Below are 20,908 nucleotides of genomic sequence, written 5' to 3'. Positions count from 1 at the left end.
GCAGCACACCAACATGACACATATATATATATGTAACAAACCTGCATGTTGTGCACATGTACCCTAGAACTTAAAGTATAATAATAAAAAAAAACCAGATGAGCTCATGTCCTTTGTAGGGTCATAGATGAAGCTGGAAACCATCATTCTGAGCAAACTATCTCAAGGACAGAAAACCAAACACCGCATGTTCTCACTCATAGCTGGGAATTGAACAATGAGAACACCTGGACACAGGGTGGGGAACATCACACACCGGGGCCTGTCATGGGCTGGGGATTGGGGGAGGGATAGCATTAGGAGATATACCTAATGTAAATGATGAGTTAACAGGTGCAGCACACCAACATGGCACATCTATACATTTGTAACAAACCTGCACATTGTGCACATGTACCCTAGAACTTAAAGTATAATAAAAAAAAGAAAATCTGAAAAAAAATGAAACTAGTAACAACTTAAAAAAAAAAAAGAAATTGCCACAGCCATTAACATAAGGCAAGACCCTCCACCAGCAGAAAGACTATGACTCACTGAAGGCTCAGATGATGGTTAACATTTATTAGCAATACAGTATTTTTAAATTAAGATATGTACATTTTTGGATTTAATGATATTGCATACTTATTAGAATGTAAACATAATTTTACATGTCCTGAAAAACCTAAAACTTTGTGTGATTCGCTCTACTGCAATTTTCACTTTATTCTAATGGTTTGGCACTAAACCCACAGTATCTCTGAGGTATGCGTGCAATTAACCATGGAAGGACTTAAATTTGCTACTTTTCTATTGTTTCTCCTTGAGTCATCTATTCCTTAGATCGATTTTCTCTTTTCCTGCCTTCTCTTGGATTGAATGTTTTAAAAAATAATCCCTTTGTAGATTCTGGATTCTAGCCTTTCGTCAGGTGGACAGATTGCAAAAATTTTCTCCCATTCTGTAGGTTGCCTGTTCATTCTGGTGATAGTTTCTTTTGCTGTGCAGAAGCTCTTTAGTTTAATTAGATCCCATTTGTCAATTTTGGCTTTTGTTGTCATTGCTTCTGGTGTTTTAGTCATAAAGTCTTTGCCCATGCCTATGTCCTGAGTGATACTGCCTAGGTTTTTTTCTAGGGTTGTTATGGATTTAGGTCTTAAGTTTAAGTCTTTAATCCATCTTGAATTAATTTTTGTATAAGGTGTAAGGAAGGGGTCCAGTATCAGTTTTCTGCATGTGGCTAGTCAGTTTTCCCAACACCATTTATTAAATGGGGAATCCTTTCCCTATTGCTTGTTTTTGTCAGGTTTGTCAAAGATCAGATGGTTGTTGATGTGTGGTGTTATTTCTGAGGCTTCTGTTCTCTTCCATTGGTCACTTAAACAAATTTACAAGAAAAAAAATAAACAACCCCATCAAGAAGTGGGTGAAGGATATGAACAGACACTTCTCTAAAGAAGACATTTATGCATCCAACAAACATATGAAAAAGCTCATCATTACTGGTCATTAGAGAAATGCAAATCAAAACCACAATGAGATACCGTCTCACACCAGTTAGAATGGTGATCATTATAAAGTAAGGAAACAACAGATGCGGGAGAGGATGTGGAGAAAGAGGAATGCATTTACACTGTTGGTGGGAGTGTAAATTAGTTCAACCATTGTGGAAGACAGCGTGGTGATTCCTCAAGGATCTAGAACCAGAAATACCGTTTGACCCAGAATCCCATTACTGGGTATATACTAAAAGATTGTAAATTATTCTGCTATAAAGACACATGCACATGTATATTTATTGAGGCACTGTTCACAATAGCAAAGACTTGGAACCATCCCAAATGCCCAACAATGATACACTGAATAAAGAAAATGTGGCACATATACACCATGGAATACTATGCAGCCATAAAAACGGATGAGTTCATGTCCTTTGCAGGGATATGGATGAAGGTGGAAACCATCATTCTCAGCAAATTAACACAAGAACAGAAAACCAAACACCACATGTTCTCACTAATAAGTGGGAGTTGAACAATGAGCACACATGGACACAGGGAAGGGAACATCCCACACCGGGTGCCTGTCAGCAAGTTGGGGGCTAGGAGAGGGATAGCATTAGGAGAAATACCTAATGTAGATGATGGGTTGATGGGTGCAGCAAACCACCATGGCACGTATATACCTATGTAACAAACCTGCACGTTCTGCCTATGTATCCCAGAACTTAAACGTATAATATAATGAAATAAAATAAAATAAAAAATAATCCCATTAAGCCCTGTTATTGATTAGCTACACTTTTTTTTAGTGTTTTCTCTAAGGTCTATAATATACAACATTAACATACTACAATCTACCTTCAAATGATGCTACATGCATCATTTGCTACATGCATCATTGAACCTTCAAATGAACTACATGCATCTTCACGTATGTAGTGTAAAAATTTTAGAACAGTGTATTTCCATATCCCCTTCAGTCATCATGCTATTTTTTCCATAACACTTTACTTCTATATAAACTATAAACTCCACAATATATTTTCACTATTTCTGATCTAAAAGAAAAATGAGAAAATATATTTTATTTTACCCACCTATTTACTATTTCTAGTGCTTTATCTTCCTTTATTTAGATCAAAATTTCTATCAGGTGTTATACGTTTTCTGCCTGAAGAACTTCCTTTAATATTTTTCATTGTGTAGGTCTGGTGGTGATGAAATCGCTCAGCTTTTGTCTTTATTTCGCCTTTATTTTTAAAAGTTATATTCACTGTGTATAGAATTCTAAGTTTACAGGTTTTTTTTTTTTTTTTGACAGAATCTCACTCTCACCCAGGCTGGAGTGCAGTGGTGTAATTTTGGCTCACTGCAACCTCCGCCTCCTGAATTCAAGCAATTCTCCTGCCTCAGCCTCCCAAGTCACTGGTAATACAGGCATGCTCCATGATTATATAATTTCTTAAGAGACATCTGCTGTAATGCTTGTCTTTGCTCCTTTGTGACTTATGTGTATTTTTTTCTTTTCTCTTCCGCTTCTTTTAAGATTTCGTTTATCCTGGTTTTCAGTGGTGTGTGTGTACGTGTGTGTGTGCATTTAATGATGTTTTTGTCTTCTTGTTCTATTATTTTAAGAGGAGTGCATCATGATTGTTATGCGCATCAACTGCTCTTTTAAAATCTACCAGGTTATTTACCTTTTTAATATTATATTATATTATATGTTATATACATTCATGATGGTTATTGTATTCTTAGTGGAATGTCCACTTATCATCCAATATATTCTATATTGTCCCTATTTACCTTTACTTATAGTTTTTACCTTAAATTCTATTTACTTCATATGAATATTGCTATACCACTTTTCTCTTGGTTAGTATATATCAGGTATATATTTTGCCATTCCTTTATTTTTAACCTTTCATATAATTTTGCTTAAGTATGTCCCTCTCTTAAAAAATTTTCTTTGAGATGAGTTCTCACTCTGTTGCCCAGGCTGAAGTGCAGTGGCTATTCACAGACATGATCATAGCACACTACAGTCTCAAACTCCTGGGCTCAAGTGATCCTTCTGCCTCAGCTTCCTGAGTAGCTAGGACTATAGGTGCATGCCACTGCACCAGGCTGAAGTGTGTCTCTTATATGTAGGATGTAACTGGATTAATTTTTAAGATTGAAATATGAAAGTTTAATACATTTACATTTATTGAAATAATTCAGAATTATCTCAGCTATATTATTTTGTGTATTATCTTAAAAAGAAGAGAGAGATGCATTAAATTAAAGAGCTTCTGCACAGCAAAAGAAACTACCATCAGAGTGAACAGGCAACCTACAGAATGGGAGAAAATTTTTGCAATCTACCCCTCTGACAAAGGGCTAATATCCAGAACCTACAAAGAACTCAAACAAATTGACAAGAAAAAAACAAACAACCCCATCAAAAAGTGGGCAAAGGATATGAACAGACATTTCTCAAAAGAAGACATTCATACAGCCAACAGACACATGAAAAAATGCTCATCATCACTGGCCATCAGAGAAATGCAAATCAAAACCACAATGAGATACCATCTCACACCAGTTAGAATGGCGATCATTAAAAAGTCAGGAAACAACAGGTGCTGGAGAGGATGTGGAGAAATAGGAACACTTTTACACTGTTGGTGGGATTGTAAACTAGTTCAACCATTATGGAAAACAGTATGGCGATTCCTCAAGGATCTAGAACTAGATGTACCATATGACCCAGCCATCCCATTACTGGGTATATACCCAAAGGATTATAAATTATGCTGCTATAAAGACACATGCACACGTATGTTTATTGCAGCACTATTCACAATAGCAAAGACTTGGAATCAACCCAAATGTCCATCAGTGACAGATTGGATTAAGAAAATGTGGCACATATACACCATGGAATACTATGCAGCCATCAAAAAGGATGAGTTTGCGTCCTTTGTAGGGACATGGATGCAGCTGGAAACCATCATTCTTAGCAAACTATCACAAGAACAGAAAACCAAACACCGCATGTTCTCACTCATAGGTGGGAACTGAACAATAAGATCACTTGGACTCAGGAAGGGGAACATCACACACAGGGGCCTATCATGGGGAGGGGGGAGGGGGGAGGGATTGCATTGGGAGTTATACCTGATGTAAATGATGAGTTGATGGGTGCAGCACACCAACATGGCACAAGTATACATATGTAACAAACCTGCACGTTATGCACATGTACCCTACAACTTAAAGTATAATAATAATAAATAAATTTTTTTAAAAAAAAAAAAGAAGAGAGAGATGGAGTCCCATTATGTTGCCCAGACTGGTCTTGAACTCCTGACCTCAAGTAATCTTCCTGTCTCAGACTCCCCAAGTGCAGGAATCACAGACATAAGCCACCATTCCCAGCCCATGTTTTATCTCAATCAAGCCTTTTCTTTGCTTTTTCTCCTTTTTTCTATTTTACTGCCCTGAAAAATTTTTCATAATTCCTCCTCTTTTTTTCTGTGCTGCTTCAGAAGTTATACATTCTATCCTATTCTTTCAGCTCGATCTTAAATTTTTTAACTCACATGTTTAAATTTACAAAGTCTGCAGTATATAAATCTCTACTATTTTCCATAAAGATACAATGATCTTAGAATGCTTCAATTCTCATCTTTCCATCCATTTGACCTTAAATAGTATTTTCATTCTACTTTGTTTCAAATCCCATGAAATAATGCATTATCATCGTTATTAATTTCTACTGAACATATTTATTTATATTTACCAATATTTTACTAACTTCTTTGCTTACCATTGCTTCTTACATTCTGATACTTCCTTTCGTTTTGCTTTTCCATCTCTCAGAATTCTTTAGTAATTCATTCATTGAGACTCTACAAGTAATAACTCTTTTAGTCTCTATCTGAAAATACCTGTATTTCACCTTCACTCTTGCTTGATTGTTTAGGTAGACATAAAATTCCAGGTTAGGAATTATCTTAACACTTTGAAGACATTTCACTGTCTAAAGCATTATTGTTTTTGGGAAATTTTTCCATCTAATTTTGTTTTCTTTGTTGATGAATCTGTCTTTTATCTCTGCTAGTTTTAAGAATGTTTATCTTTGATGCTCTACGGTTCATTATCATGGTCTGTATCATTTATCACATATTATATGTCTAGATACAGATTATTTTTATTCTACTCAGAATTCACTGTGATCCTTCAATTTAAAAAATTCATATATGTGTATATATAAAAAAAATATATATAATTTTGAAAAAATACCCTCTTCAAATACTGCTTCTTTCTATCTCTGTTCTGTCCTCCTGAACCTTTATTGATAAAAATGGAACTTTCTCATCCTATCCACCATGTCTCTCAACTTATATTTTACCTTTCTAAACTCTTTACCACTCTCTGGTGTGATTTCCTAAGTATCTCCAAACACACTAAATTATTTCTTCATTTGCATTTATCTATTATTCTACTCATCGTCTACTGATAAGTGTGTGCATGGATACCTTTTTCACATATGTCAGTTTTTTCTTCATATTGATCTGTTTCCGACTTACTGATTTTTATTTATTCCTTTAACTTTTAAAATGTGTTTATTTTAGAGCTGGATATAGTGGCTCAAACCTGTAATCCTAGCACTTTGGGAGGCTGAGGCTGGAGGATCACTTGAGGCCAGGAGTTTGAGATCAACCTGGGAAACAGAGTGAGACACTATCTCTATAAAAAAAATTATAAAAATAATAAAAATAGGTTTAAAAGCCTCTTTCTGATTGGCCTAGTATTTCTACTTCCTGGGGTATAAATTCTTCCATGTGTTACATCTGATCACATTGCCTTTCAGTAGTAGCTCATTTCCTTTGGAAGTTTGTAATTTTTAACCATGAATCCATTTTCTGTAGACATTGTTTTCCAAGGGAATCCCAAGCACCCTATGTTACAAGAAATCTCTTTTAGGAAGTTTCACAACTGCCTTGTCTAGACCTTAGGGTCTTGATTTCACTGATTTTGGACCAGATATTAGTGTTAACTCCTTAGTTCAGTAGCCTCACCATTTTAATCATGTGAACTGCAACCACACTTCCATGCTGCACAGGTCTGGGATTCCACTTTCTCTCAGATGACTTTTTCTCACCCATTGCCCAGGAGATACAGAAAGTTCTTTGATACCTCTCCACATTGATGGTCACAATTTTTCTGCCCTTCTGCAAACTTGCAACTTTACATTAGTTTTACTTCTTCACAAGTAGGGGGCCTGTGGTCTGGACTCTCCTTCCCATGTAGTTATTATACCCCAGCCCATGAAAATTAAGGCCTCTATCTAGTTCTGAGATGTCCTTGAACATTTTTAGTTTTGGATCCTACTCATTATTAAATTTAAATTCCTTTTTTGTTTCTGGCACCTGGTGATTTTTCATTCTTGTTTAGAGCTTGATTATACACTTATATTATAATGTTTTTCTTTTGTTTTGGGTTTTCAATTGGCCAGATTTACCATAAGGCAATCCCTCTTTTTGCTACTGGTCTGTCAGGCTAGTCTTGGATTTATTTCTTTCTCTAGCCTAAGACTCAATCAATTATATCTTTCAACTTTAGTTAGCAAGTGAATGATTAACTACATCTAAACAAGAGCTTTCTCCAAAACAGCATGGAATAGGAAGGAAAACATGAGATTAATTTCAAATAACCACTCCCTGTGGGATAAACAAAATGTGCCCATAAAGCCTAGCACAGTGCCTGACACATAAATGCTCAATAAATGGCTGGTACTATTATTATATAATTGTGAGAAGTACCATATTATTTTCTACAGGTAAAAGAGAGGGGATAATCTTAGCAGATGCTAATATAGAAATCTTTATGAAGTTTAATCACCAAGTTGACAAGCTGAAGAATAGAATTTAATTGCTTTCTTGGATATTAAACAGAGAATCACAAAACCTGGGAACAATTATGGTTTTCTCCTTCATTTTTACAATTTAGAGTCCAGGCAAGATCCATTGTCTGAGGAACATTTTTTTATTTCAAATTATGCTTAGCTGGGAAAAAATAATATTTTTCTCCCTAAGTCCCCAAATTACATTTTTTACTGAAATCATCTAAAGTGCTCATTGAAACTTTTGGACAAAGTATTCAGCCTTATAGAGAATAATCAATCTAGAATATGACATGAGAAATGAATAAAAATCTATTATTAACTAACCCACATACATAAATCTAATAGGTAAGCACAGATGGGTATTGTGTTTCTAAAAAGGCTTAAAATGTTTAGAATGGACTTGTTCACAATGCCCCAATTTTATATCATGTAACAATCAACAAAAGTCATATTTAAATACTTTGGAAAAGTTCATTGAGACATCAACTTTAACAAGGTAGTATTCAATAAAACGACAGTATCACTTTTGTCTAGGTGGAGGATGAAAACAAAATAACACCAAAAGCAAAGCAAGGAAATAAGGTGCTAAAAAGTCTAATCCAGAGAGATGATACCTAAGATCTGACTTAAACCAAACCACCCTATGGACACCCCACCAGAAAAAAATTGTATTATGAAATCACCTCGGAAATGAGGCCAAAGTTCAAACCAGTCAACCCAATAGCAAAGAAAGAAGATACAATTTACTTTTAAGAGATACCCATATTTGTTGTCAATTAAAAATAAAATTAAACTTCCTACTTATTCTTCTGTTAAAAATAGTACATTTGAAGAGATATGCTATTACTAATGAAACAAACTGATAAGTATAAGTTTGTTTATAATTACTTTCACTTTTGGGATGATACCAAATTGATCAGTACATTTTTGACAGTGACCTAAGCTAATATTACTACATGCAAAGCATACATTCTAAGCTCGTATTACTTGTGCTTAGTAATTAAATAGTAATCTTCATAGAATAATGTTTCATAAAGTTTTCATAAATAATGGCAACAAACAGTAACATACGGTTGAAGATGCTTGGCATGCCTGGTTTAATTCCCTTTGTTTGTACAGAAGCTCCTGGTTGAGGTACAGCAACTCTATGAAGGATAAGAAGAGTATAACCAATCATTATAAAAAGAGCCTCAAATGAAAAACAAATCAATTGGTTCTATTCAGAATTTATTCTAATTCAATAAATTTAGAAAATATACAGGTAAAGTTTGTTGAATAATACATTTAAATACACTAATAATTATGAAAAATATCCATATATAAAACAACTCAAATACTGCAATAGATTGAAATTTTAAGGATTATTCCATAAAATGGAGCATTAATTTTATTAAATATTAACTGAAGATAATATTTTTATTCTTTATGACAGAAATTTAAAATTTACTGCATGCACGGCAAACAAAATAATCAAAGTGAAGAGACAACCCACAGAATGGGAGAAAATATTTGCAAACTACTCATCTGACAAGGGATTAATAACCAGAATATATAAGGAGCTCAAACAAAACTGTAAAGGAAAAAAGCTAATAATTTGATGAAAAATGGGGAAAAGATTTGACATTTTTATGAGAAATGAAATTTCTCTAATAGACATTTCTCAAAAAAGACAAACAAATGGCAAACAGGTATATGAAAAGGTGCTCAACATCACTGATCATCAGAGAAATCCAAATCAAAACTATAATGAGATATCATCTCATCCCAGTAAAAATGGCTTAAATCCAAAAGACAGGCAAATAACAAATGCTGACAAGAATGTGGAGAAAGGGAAAACCCTGTATAATGTTGGTAGGAATGTAAGTTAGTATATCCACTATGGAGAAAAGTTTGGAGATTTCTACAAAAATTAAAAATTGAGCTACCATATAATTGAGCATAGATACCCAAAAGAAAGAAAATCAGTATATCAAAGAGATAGCTGTACTTCCATATTTGTTGCAGCAGCTTTTACAATAGCTAAGGTTTGGAAGCAACCTAAGAGTCCATCAACAGATGAATGGACAAAGAAAATGTGGTACATATACACAATGGAGTACTATTAGGCATAAAATGAATAAGATCCTGTCATTTGCAATGACATGGATGGAACTGGAGATCATTGTGTTAAGTGGAAATAAGATAGGCACAGAAACATAAACATTGCATGTTCTCACTTATTTGTGAGAGCTAAAAATTAAAACAGCCCAACTCATGGAGATAGAGAGTAGAAGAAGAATGGTTACCAGAGGCTGGGAAAGGGAGTGGGGGAGTTTGGGAGAGGTATGGATGGTTAATAGGTACAAAAATATAGAAAGATTGAATAAGTCCTACTATTTGATAGCACAACTGGGTGACTATAGTCCATAATAACTTCACTGTACATTTTAAAATAACTAAAAGACTGTGTAATTTGTTTGTAACACAAAGGATAAATGCTTGAGGGGATGGATACCCCATTCTCCATGATGTGATTATTATGCATTGTATGCCTGTATCAAAACATCTCATGTACTTCATGAATATGTGTACCTAACATATACTTACAAAAATTAAAAATAAATAAGTAAAAATAAAATAAATGCAATGGCCTAGTTTTTATGTTTTCTTTGTTCAAAAATTATGGAAAACAATCTGGCCTGCCTTTCCAACTTCAGTTCATAGTTTTTTATTAGCCCCATGGTGCTTTAAACCTTCATGCTTTTCTTTCTGCCTGGAACAATCCTATGTCCCTTTCATTTACCTGGTTAACTCTTACTCATCCTTCAAGATTTAGCTCCAGCATAATTTCCTACAAGAAGCTTCCCCTGATCTCTTGCCAAGGCTAACTGCCCCTTGTATATGCTATTATAGTACTGTGAATAAACTTCTATCATGGCATTCACCATATCATACTGAAATTACAGGTTTAAAAGTCTGTCTCTTTCACCAGACTTAGCTCTCTACAAAAGTATGAACTCATCCTTATCAGTTACATCTGCTATGACCCTATTTCCAAATAAGGTCATATTCAGAAGACCTGAGGGTTAGGACTTCATCATATGAATTTTGTGGGGACACAATTCAACCGATAAGTCTGCCCTCTGGTCCCACAAAATTCCTGTCCTTCTCATATGCAAAATAGGTTCACCCCATCACTACATCCCCAAAAGTCTTATCCTATAGCACCAAATCCATTGATCTGTTGTTTATAAGAAACATACTTTACCTATAGGGATATATGTAAACTGAAAATAAACGGATGGGAAAAGATATTCCATGTCAAGGGAAACCAAAAAAACCATAGGAGTAGCTATCTTTATATCAGACAAAATCAATTTCGAGACAAAAACAATAAGAAGAGACAAAGAAGGTCACTATATAATGATAAAAGAGTCAATCCAGCAAGACAATATAACAATTTTAAATACGTATGCACTCAACACTAGAGCACCCAGATATATAAACCAAATATTATTAGAGCTAAAGGGACAGATAGACTGCAGTACAATAATAGCTAGAGACTTCAACACCCCACTTTCAGCACTGGACAAATCTAGATAGAAAATCAACAAAGAAATATTGGACTTAATCTGCACTGTAGATCAAATGGATCTAATAGATATTTACAGAACATGTAATCCAACAGCTGCAGAATACACATGCTTTTCCTCAGCACGTGGATCATTCTGAAGGGTAGATCATACGTTAGGTCACAAAACAAGTCTTAAAACATTCAAATAAACAAATAATATCCAGCATCTTTTGTGTTCACAATGGAAGAAAACTAGAAATTAATAACAAGAATGATTTTTGGAAACTATACAAATACATAGAAATTAAACAGCATGCTCTTCAATTACCAATGTGTCAATGAAGAAATTAAGAAGAAAATTGAAAAATTTCTCGAAGCAAATGAAAATAGAAACAAAACATAACAAAACCTAAGGGATACAGCAAAAGCAGGAGTAAGAGGGACGTTTACAGCTATAAGTGCCTCCAACAAAAAAGAAGAAAAAAGTCAAATAAGCAACCTAATGATGCATCTTAAAGAATTAGAAAAGCAAGAGCAAAACAAACCCAAATTAGTGGAAGAAAACAAGATCAGAGCATAAATAAATAAAATTGAAATGAGAAAATCAATACAAAAGATCAATGAAGCAAAAAGCTGCTTTCTTGAAAAGTTAAACAAAACTTACATTTCACCAGACTATGAAAAAAAGAGAGAAGATCCAAATAAATAAAATTAGAAATGCAAAAGGAGCTTTACAACTGATACTGCAGAAATTCAGAGGTTCATTAGTGGCTACTATGTACAACTATATGCCAACGAAATGGAAAATTTAGAAGAAATGGACAAATTCCTAGACACATACAACCTACCAAGATTGAACCAGGAAGAAATACAAAACCTGAACAGACCAATAACAAGTAATGAGATGGAAGCTGTAATAAAAAGTCTCCCAGTAAAGAAAAGCCTGGGATCCAATGGCTACATTGATGAATTCTACCAAACATTTAAGGAAGAGCTAATATTAATCCTACTCAAACTATTCAAAAAAACGGAGGAGGAAGGAATACTTCCAAACTCATTCTGCAAGGCCAATATTACCCTTATAACAAAACCAGACAAAGACACATCCATAAAAGAAAACTACAGGTCAATATCTCTGAGGAATTTTGATGCAAAAATCCTCAACAAAATACTAGCAAACCAAATTCAACAATATATTAGAATGATCTCTTATCATGACCAAGTGAGATTTATCCCTGGGATGCCAAGATGGTTCAACATATCAACAGAATAAAGGATCAAAACCATACAATCATTTCAATTGATGCTGAAAAAACATTTGATAAAATTCAATATCCTTTCATGATAAAAACCCTCAAAAAGCTGTGGATAGAAGGAATGTACTTCAACATAATAAAAACCATATATGAAAGACCCACAACTAGCATCATACTGAATGGGGTAAAACTGATAGCCTTTCCTCAGATCTGGAAGACAACAAGGATGCACACTTTCACCCCCGTTATTAAACACAGTACTGGAAGTCCTAGCTAAAGCAATCAGACAAGAGAAAGAAATAAAGGGCATCCAACTTGGAAAGGAAGAAGTCAAATAATCCTTGTTTGCAGAGGATATGATTTTATATTTGGAAAAACTTAAAGACTCCACAAGAAAACTATTAGAACTCGTAAACTCACTAAACTTGCAGGATACAAAATCAACATACAAAAATCAGTAGCATTTCTCTATGCCCAAAATGAAAAATGTGAAAAAGAAATAAAAAAGTAATCCCATTCACAACAGCCACACATAAAATTAAATACCTAGGAATGAACATAACCAAACAAGTGAAAGATGTCTATAATGAAAACTATAAAACACTGATGAAAGAAATTGAAGAGGACATTCAAAAATGGAAAAATACTGTATGATCATGTATTAGAAGAATCAATTTATTACAATGTCTATACTGCTGAAAGCAATCTACATATTCAATGCAATCCCTGTCAAAATACCAATGACATTCTTCACAGAAATAGAAAATACCATCCTAAAATTTAGATGGAACCACAAAAGACCCAGAATAGCCAAAGCTATCCTAATCAACGTATGCAAATCAATGTGATATATCATATCAACAGAATAAAGGATCAAAACCATACAATCATTTCAATTGATCAACACACAAATCCACACACCTAAAGTGAACTAATTTTTAACAAAGGTGTCAAGAACATACGCTGGGGTAAAGACAGTCTTTCCAATAAACGGTGCTGGGAAAACTGGATATCCATATTCAGAAGAATGAAACTATACCCCTATCTCTCGCCATATACAAAAATCAACTCAAAATGGATTAAAGACCTAAATCTAATACATCAAGATATGAAACTGCTACAAGAAAACATTGGGGAAAATCTACAGGACATTGGTCTGGGCAAATATTTCTTGAGTAATACCCCACAAGAACAGGCAACCAAAGCAAAAATGGACAAATAGAATGATATCAAGGTAAAAAGCTTCTGCACAGCAAAGGAAACAATCAACAAAGTGAAGAGACAACCCACAGAATGGGTTGAAATACTTGCAAACTACCCATCTGACAAGGGATTATTAATAACCAGAATATATAAGGAGCTCTAACAACTTTACAGGAATAAATCGAATAATCCAATCAAAAATGGACAAAAGATTTGAATAGACGTTTCTCAAAAGAAGATATACAAATGGCAAACAGGCACATGAAAAGGTGCTCAACATCACTGATCACCAGAGAAATGCAAATGAAAATCACACAAGCATTTCATTTGATGCTGAAAAAGACGTTTGATAAAATTCAACATTCCTTCATGACAAAAACCCTCAAAAAGCTGTGGATAGATACCATTTTACCTCAGTTAAAATGGCTTAAATCCAAAATACAGGCAATAACAAATGCTGGTGATGACGTGGAGAAAAGGAACTCTGTACACTGTTGGTGGGAATGTAAATTAGTACAACCACTATGGAGAACAGTTTGGAGGTTCCTCAAAGAAACTGAAAATTGAAATACAATGTGATCCAGCAATCCCACTGTTGGGTATATACCCAGGAGAAAGGAAATCAGTATACCAAAGAGATATTTGCACTCCTATGTTGTTGCAGCACTGTTTATAATAGCTAAGATTTGGAAGCAACCTACATGTCCATCAACAGATGAATGGATAAAGAAAATGTGATACATATACCCAATGGAGTACTATTTAGCCATAACAAATGTGATCCAGTGATTTGCAACAACATGGATGGAACTGGAGATCATTATGTTAAGTGAAATAAGCCAAGCATGGAAATATGAACATTCCATGTTCTCACCTATTTATGGGATCTAAAAATCAAACAATTGAACTCATAAAGGTAGAGTTTAGAAGGACTGTTACCAGAGTCTGGGAAGGGTAGTAGGCGGGTGCGGGGAAGTGAAGATGTTTAATAGGTACAAATAAACAGTTAGAAAGAATGAATAAGACCTACTACTTGATAGCACATCAGAGTGACTATAGTCCATAATAACTTAATTGTACATTTAAATGTAACTAAAAGAGTGTAGTTTGATTGTAATACAAACGATAAATGCTTGATGGGATGGATACCCCATTGTCCATGACATTCTTATTTCAAATTGTATGCCTGTATCAAAACATCTCATGTACCCCATAAATATATATATACTTACTATGCACCCACAAAAATTAAAAGTTAAAAAATTTTAAAAAATAAATTAAAAATTTTACCTATTACTTATTCACAACCAAAAACTGCTGTGCACCTGGGCACACACTAAAAGATTGGAATTTTTAAAATCTTAAAATCCAAAGTGATTCTGCACTCTGCTTTAGGAGTGTTTGGGCTTTCCTGACACTTTAAAGAAACAAAAACTTCCAGTCATGTACAATTCATAATGTATGGATGTTTTGTAGTAAAGACCCATGCTTAAAAAACTGGTGAGCAAATATAAGCTATAATGTTCTTGTTGTTCAAGAAAATGGAAGAATGACCTTGAGAGTGACACTTCCTCCTTGGTTTCAGAGGACAAGGGCTCCCTTTTCAATTCCAAAGGGTGGGTTCATTTCCTTGGTTCTAGAGTGTAGGGCCATCACCCAGGGTTGTAGGAGTGGGGATGTTACCCAAGTGGGCCCAGAGGACATAAGACTGTGACAAAGAAAATAATTCTGAAGCCTTAAAAACGAATGCAATTTATTTGCCTTGTTAGATTTTGGAGTTGCTTGTGACCCATGATCCCCCTTTTCCTTCCAATTTCTCCCTTTCAGAATGGGAGTGTCTATCCTATACCTATCTCATCACTGTATTCTGGACAGATAACTTGTTTGATTTTATAGGTATACAGATGAGGAAGAATTTTTGCCCCAGGATAAATCAGCCTGATCATGGATGGATGAATTACATCCATATGAGATTTAGATGAGATTTTGGATTAGAATTGATGCTGCTATGGGATAAGACTTCTGGGAATGTTGTGATGGGGTGAATCTATTTTGCATATGAGAAGGACAGGAATTTTGTGGGACCAGAGGGCAGACTTATGGGTTGAGTCGTGTCCCCACAAAATTCATATGATGAAGTCCTAACCCTCAGGTCTTCTGAATATGACCTTATTTGGAAATAGGGTCATAGCAGATGTTACTGATAAAGATGAGGTCATACTGGATTAGGGTGGTCCCCTAATCCAATATGACTGGTATCCTTATGAAAAAGGCGAAATTTGGACACAGACACTACACAGAGAGAACTCCATGTGAATATGAAGGCAGAGATTGGGGTGATGCTTCTACAAGTCAAGGAATGTCAAAGATTGTCAGCACACTAAGAGGCTAGGAGAGAGGCATTGAACAGATTCTCTCTTGCATCCGTGAGAGCAGCAATGCTGTTGACATCTTGATCTTGAACTCTATCCTCCAGAAATTTTTTTTTTTTCCTTTGAGACGGAGTCTGGCTCTGTCGCCCATGCTGGAGTGCAGTGGCGCGATCTCGGCTCACCGCAAGCTCTGCCTCCCGGGGTCACGCCATTCTCCTGCCTCAGCCTTCCGAGTAGCTGGGACTACAGGCGCCTGCCCCAATGCCCGGCTAATTTTTTGTATTTTTAGTAGGGACGGAGTTTCACCGTGTTAGCCAGGATGGTCTTGATCTTCTGACCTCGTGATCCGCCCGCCTTGGCCTCCCAAAGTGCTGGGATTACAGGCGTGAGCCACCGCGCCCGGCGCCTCCAGAACTTTGAGACAACAAATTTCTGTGTTTAAGCCACTCAGTTGTGGTATTTTGTTATAGGGGCCCTAACAAATTAATACAGCTTCTACGATAATTGCTTATTTTACAGGGTAGAGATAAACCAAAAGAAAAAATATACTTTACATATAATTAATACAAATGACTTACGGATTAGCATGTGGGCCTTGAAGAATTCTTATTTTATTGCTGAGGCTCAAATTTGTAGATGTAGTTTGGAAATACTGAGAATTCACAGGCTCATCATCTTGATGCCGTTTACCATTTCTTTCTTGAATTTCTACTCTAGCTGCTTGAGATGTCGAGGGTCTGTTAGCATTCTAAAACCAATAATTTAAAGAAAACATTTTATGCTAATTCACAAGCATTAATCTCATAAAAGACTACAATTTTAGTTTATTCATTTTTCATAATCAAGAGTTCTGGCAAAACTTTTCAATCATAACAGTGCTTTTATAAAAATGATTAAATCTAATCCATCTGCTAATAAAATATTTTTTAAAAGGAAGACAAACATAAGTCCTTCTTATACTACTATCTGAAAAGCTGGATTAAATACTTATTTCCATATAAATAGGAATAGTCCTAGACATAGTTTTTAAAAAGATAAACTCATGGGAAAAGTTAACTTGTTTGTCTTGATTGGGCCAGGATTCCAGAACTGGCGTCTTCTATAATACTAAACTATTTATTCTAGAAGAGTTATAGAACCTGGGTAAGACTACTATGCCAGATATAGAGAAAACTTCCCATGAAAGCTTTCCTGTAGTACTGGCCTGGACAAAAGGTAGGAAATTAATATAGTCATAGATACCACCTAGAAATTTAAAACACCCATGATAGCCTCAAATTACACTGAGTGCAAAAACAGGATACCAAGTTTTGAGGGCCTTGGGAAATGTCAGAGTCTGTAATCATTATTGGCCTAGTCTGCCCCCAAATAAATGACACAAAAAGGAAACAAACAAAAAACTAAAAATATTAGGTTGGTGCAAAAGGAATTGCGGTTTTTGCCATTACTTTTACAGGCAAAAACCACAAATCCTTTTGCACCAACCTAATGTTTTCTCTTAGGCTTACATTATTAAGAGTCAATACACGTGAGTTCTGAATAAAATGTAAAAGGTACCAATTGCAATCATGATCACAGTGCTTTCAGAGAAATACTATTAATTCTCTGGCACCATACCCGAAGTGTTTCTGATGCTGAGGCACTTTCAGTCGCACTGCTATGGGGGATATACTTTATAGCAGTAATTATCCCCTGAATTGCAATGCGCTTTTGTTCCCTATACTGCAAGTCTTCAATCTCCTTCCTGACTTCACTTATAGCTGTCAAGAGCGACTCAACTGCAAAAGAGTAAGTCCAAGAAAATTGTAAGTTTTAAAGAACTGAAATGATAAAAATAAGAATTAGATTTGCAATGTAATTTCACAACACAAAATTATAAACTTACTACATTAACTTAACTGTGAGACACTGTGTTTATATCTGGCATCCTTTTATATAATTTTGTGAAATAGGCAAAATACTTTTATCAGTTAAATTTGAATACAGGCTTCCTCTCTGTACCCTTCATTTGCAAAATAAATTTTGCATATTAAATGCAATTTACATATTATATTTCAAACTATAAAGTGTTGCCTAGTCACTGCATAGAAAAACACATTTTAATTATTTCAAACACTATTACATATTGTTAGCATTATGATGTATAAGAGGATGCCAATATTTAGATGATGATAGGTCAGCATTTTAAAGTTTCTCTTTTTTTCCAAAATCGTGCAATTATCTCATAGCTTTTTTAAAAAGAACATGCTTGTGTTAAACTTTTCAACTGTCATATATTAATTCTACTAAAAAGTATATTAATAGTAGGCTTTTCATCAGTACTTCAATTCCAAATTCAGCATCTCATTTATTTTGGCATCATTTTATATTTAAAGGTAGCACTCAATTTTGTTAAACACAATATATATCATTCCACAGTAGCACAATACAGTTGTCAGTATCTGAATATCAAATTACCCAGTGTCTCCTTTAGATATGTTTAGTCTTTCTGTAGAACATCTTAGTAATTGAGATCTACACCAAGGTCAGATGTGTTCTCAATGACATTAAATCAAGATATTTATAGGCTGATCATCCCTTCTCTGATATACAGGACCAGAATACTTCAGATTTTGATTTTTTTAAAGTTTGGAATATTTGTATTATACTTATCAATTCAGCTTCCCTAATGCAAAATTCCAAAATCTGAACTGCTCCAATGGGTAGTTCTTTGAGTGTCACTTCAGTACTCAAAAAGGTTCAGGTTTCAGAACATTTCAGATTTCGGACTTTTGGATTAGGAATACTCAACCTATATCTCCAGTTGGTTATCTTCTATGTTTTCTCTTTTCTTCCAGTCTGATAAAATCAAAATATTAATCTTTAAACTACCATGCGAGATATAGGGAAAACTATATAGAAAATACGTGACATGTATTTTTAGATCTGCATTAAGACAAAGCTATTACCGGTGAATGTTGTTAAACTTTAGTTCACTCCCATAAAAGAAAAGAATAAAGATGACTAATTGAAATAGCATAAGCCATATGTATAAAATGTAAACACATTTAGAAGGACTGGCAATTACATTAGTACCTTTAATAGAACTACTATACTTGGAAAATGTCTCTGGCACTGGTGGATAGGGGTAATATCCACCAATAACCATATTCTTCTGTTCCCCGGAATCGGACTTTGTTCTAATCCATTGAATAAAGTTTTTTACCTTGGCATCATACGTATACGGCTGGCCTCTATGACCTCCTCGCGGGAAGGGTAAATCATAAAAAATGAGAAATAAAAATGTCACTGTAACAATCTGCATGAATATTTTTGTATAAAAACGGTTTACTATTAAAACAATTCCTCTTTTATTACCAAGAAAAAACAGTCAAGTTCACTTATTCGCTATGTAGCAGATAATTATCCAAAGACAGTAAATAAATCCTAGGAAGGAAATCAGACACACTATGTATTCGAGTTTAAGTGGACTAAACTGCAGCTAGCTATAGGATGCTAAAAATCACAGGAAGAAGAAAAACTAACAATTTGAATTTTTCTAACTATCCAAATCGTTGACATCTTCTGAAATAATCAATTTTTAAACTACGAATTAACCTGAAATTATGGCATCATGTATGAATGAAACGTCCTATGAATACGGCTCAGCATTTAAATTTATGTTCTTAGAGCATACTTAAAAGTGCCATATTCACATCTGATAGTATTTATAAAATAAGATATGCATTGACAAAGATGTATGTTACAGCTTTCCTAGGATTCTTCTTTTAACACATTTCTTAATTACCAACATGGTAACAATCTGGTAAATACCCCATTCCACACTATTTCCTCACTCTCTCATTTGGAAACGTTTTTCTTTAATGTTTTGATCCTATTATTGGAGGAAATAGGGAAAAAATAATATACTTGCAGACAAGTAATGAGACCTCTCTTGTTATATAAATAAAACATAAGATCTTGGGGCTGAAAATCGACACTCATTTTTGTTTTCTTTTAGAATTTTAAAATATTGTTAACAGAATCCATATTATGAAACCAGGCCTAACCAGGTCTTCAATCTATCAAGCAATTTATGATTATCTACATTCTATGCCAAGCGGTAATTAAAGTTGACCGAAGGATATAAATGCAATTTTCCACTGAGTCACAAAATCATTGCCTCATTCGTAAGTAATCCATAAGCAATGTATTTCACAGGCCAAAAATTCTTTGCTAAAACACTCTTATAGTAATAAAGGAAGTCAAAATAAAACTATCTTGTAGTTGAATGTTATTATGTAAAAGTTAATATGTACTGAAGAATTCTAGGGAAGAGAAAATATATTTCTAATAATATACACAAAGAAATTACTCACCAGTAATAAACACTCCACTCTCATTTGTCGTGGTGAGGTAAAGCAGTTTAGGTACTTGATTGTCATTTCTGACAACTTTCAACTGTGTACACACAAAATATGCCACTAGAAAACAAAAATATTTATGAAATTACTTTTCCATTTCAAATAGGACATAACAAGATCAGGATCTAACACAATGCTTCTCAAACTTTAATGCACAAAGAAATCACATGGTACCATTGTTAAAATGCAAATTCAGATTCAGTAGGTCTAGGGTGGGGCCTGAGATTCTGTATTTCTAATCATCTCCTAGGCAATTATTAGTGCTCCCAGTCCTGGGACCACACTAGGAACAACAAGGATTTAACACTAGTCTGCTTTTTGTGAGAAGCCCCTTTTTTTCGGAAAGTACAACAGCTGCAAGTAACTAAAGTCATTTGTTTGTTGCACAGATAAAGAGTGCAAGTCATTTTAACTGGGCACACAACTGAGTGTGAACAGCGATTTCCAACAGAGAAAAAAAAAGCTTAGTCTCTCCATGATTAACCCTATCTAACACTAAACTCTGAATTACTCTAACTCCTTCCACCAGATAGGGCTTACATATTATTGATTCGTATTTGCTTATGCAAGTGTTTTTTTATCTTTTATGTATTTATCTTAATTAGATTTTAAGGCCAATGGCAGGGCTTACATCATCTGTTTATTTTCCTTTCACCTTGCTATGATTATAGGCTAAAAAGAATATCTAAAAATGAGAGTATAATATCTTCAGATTTCAACTACTTTCAACAGTTATCAATTGTT

General features: G+C 34.5%; 1 protein-coding gene across 1 annotated transcript in view; it reads right to left on the bottom strand.

The window, feature by feature from the left end:
- Positions 1-20,908, bottom strand: part of RADX (RPA1 related single stranded DNA binding protein, X-linked) — a 75,511-nt gene that overhangs the window by 29,296 nt on the left and 25,307 nt on the right. The window contains exons 7-11 of the mRNA NM_001193976.1: positions 20,120-20,224; positions 18,837-19,001; positions 17,379-17,539; positions 16,340-16,509; positions 8,449-8,522 (exon numbers count right to left, since the gene is read on the bottom strand). Coding sequence (NP_001180905.1) covers positions 8,449-8,522; positions 16,340-16,509; positions 17,379-17,539; positions 18,837-19,001; positions 20,120-20,224 — 675 coding nt within the window. The remainder of the gene's footprint in view (positions 1-8,448; positions 8,523-16,339; positions 16,510-17,378; positions 17,540-18,836; positions 19,002-20,119; positions 20,225-20,908) is intronic.

This window comes from Macaca mulatta, chromosome X (assembly GCF_049350105.2).
Source record: "Macaca mulatta isolate MMU2019108-1 chromosome X, T2T-MMU8v2.0, whole genome shotgun sequence".
In the NCBI taxonomy this organism is placed as follows: domain Eukaryota; kingdom Metazoa; phylum Chordata; class Mammalia; order Primates; family Cercopithecidae; genus Macaca; species Macaca mulatta.
The sequence above is the reverse complement of the archived record's forward strand: the minus strand, read 5'-3'. Positions and strand labels throughout refer to the sequence as shown.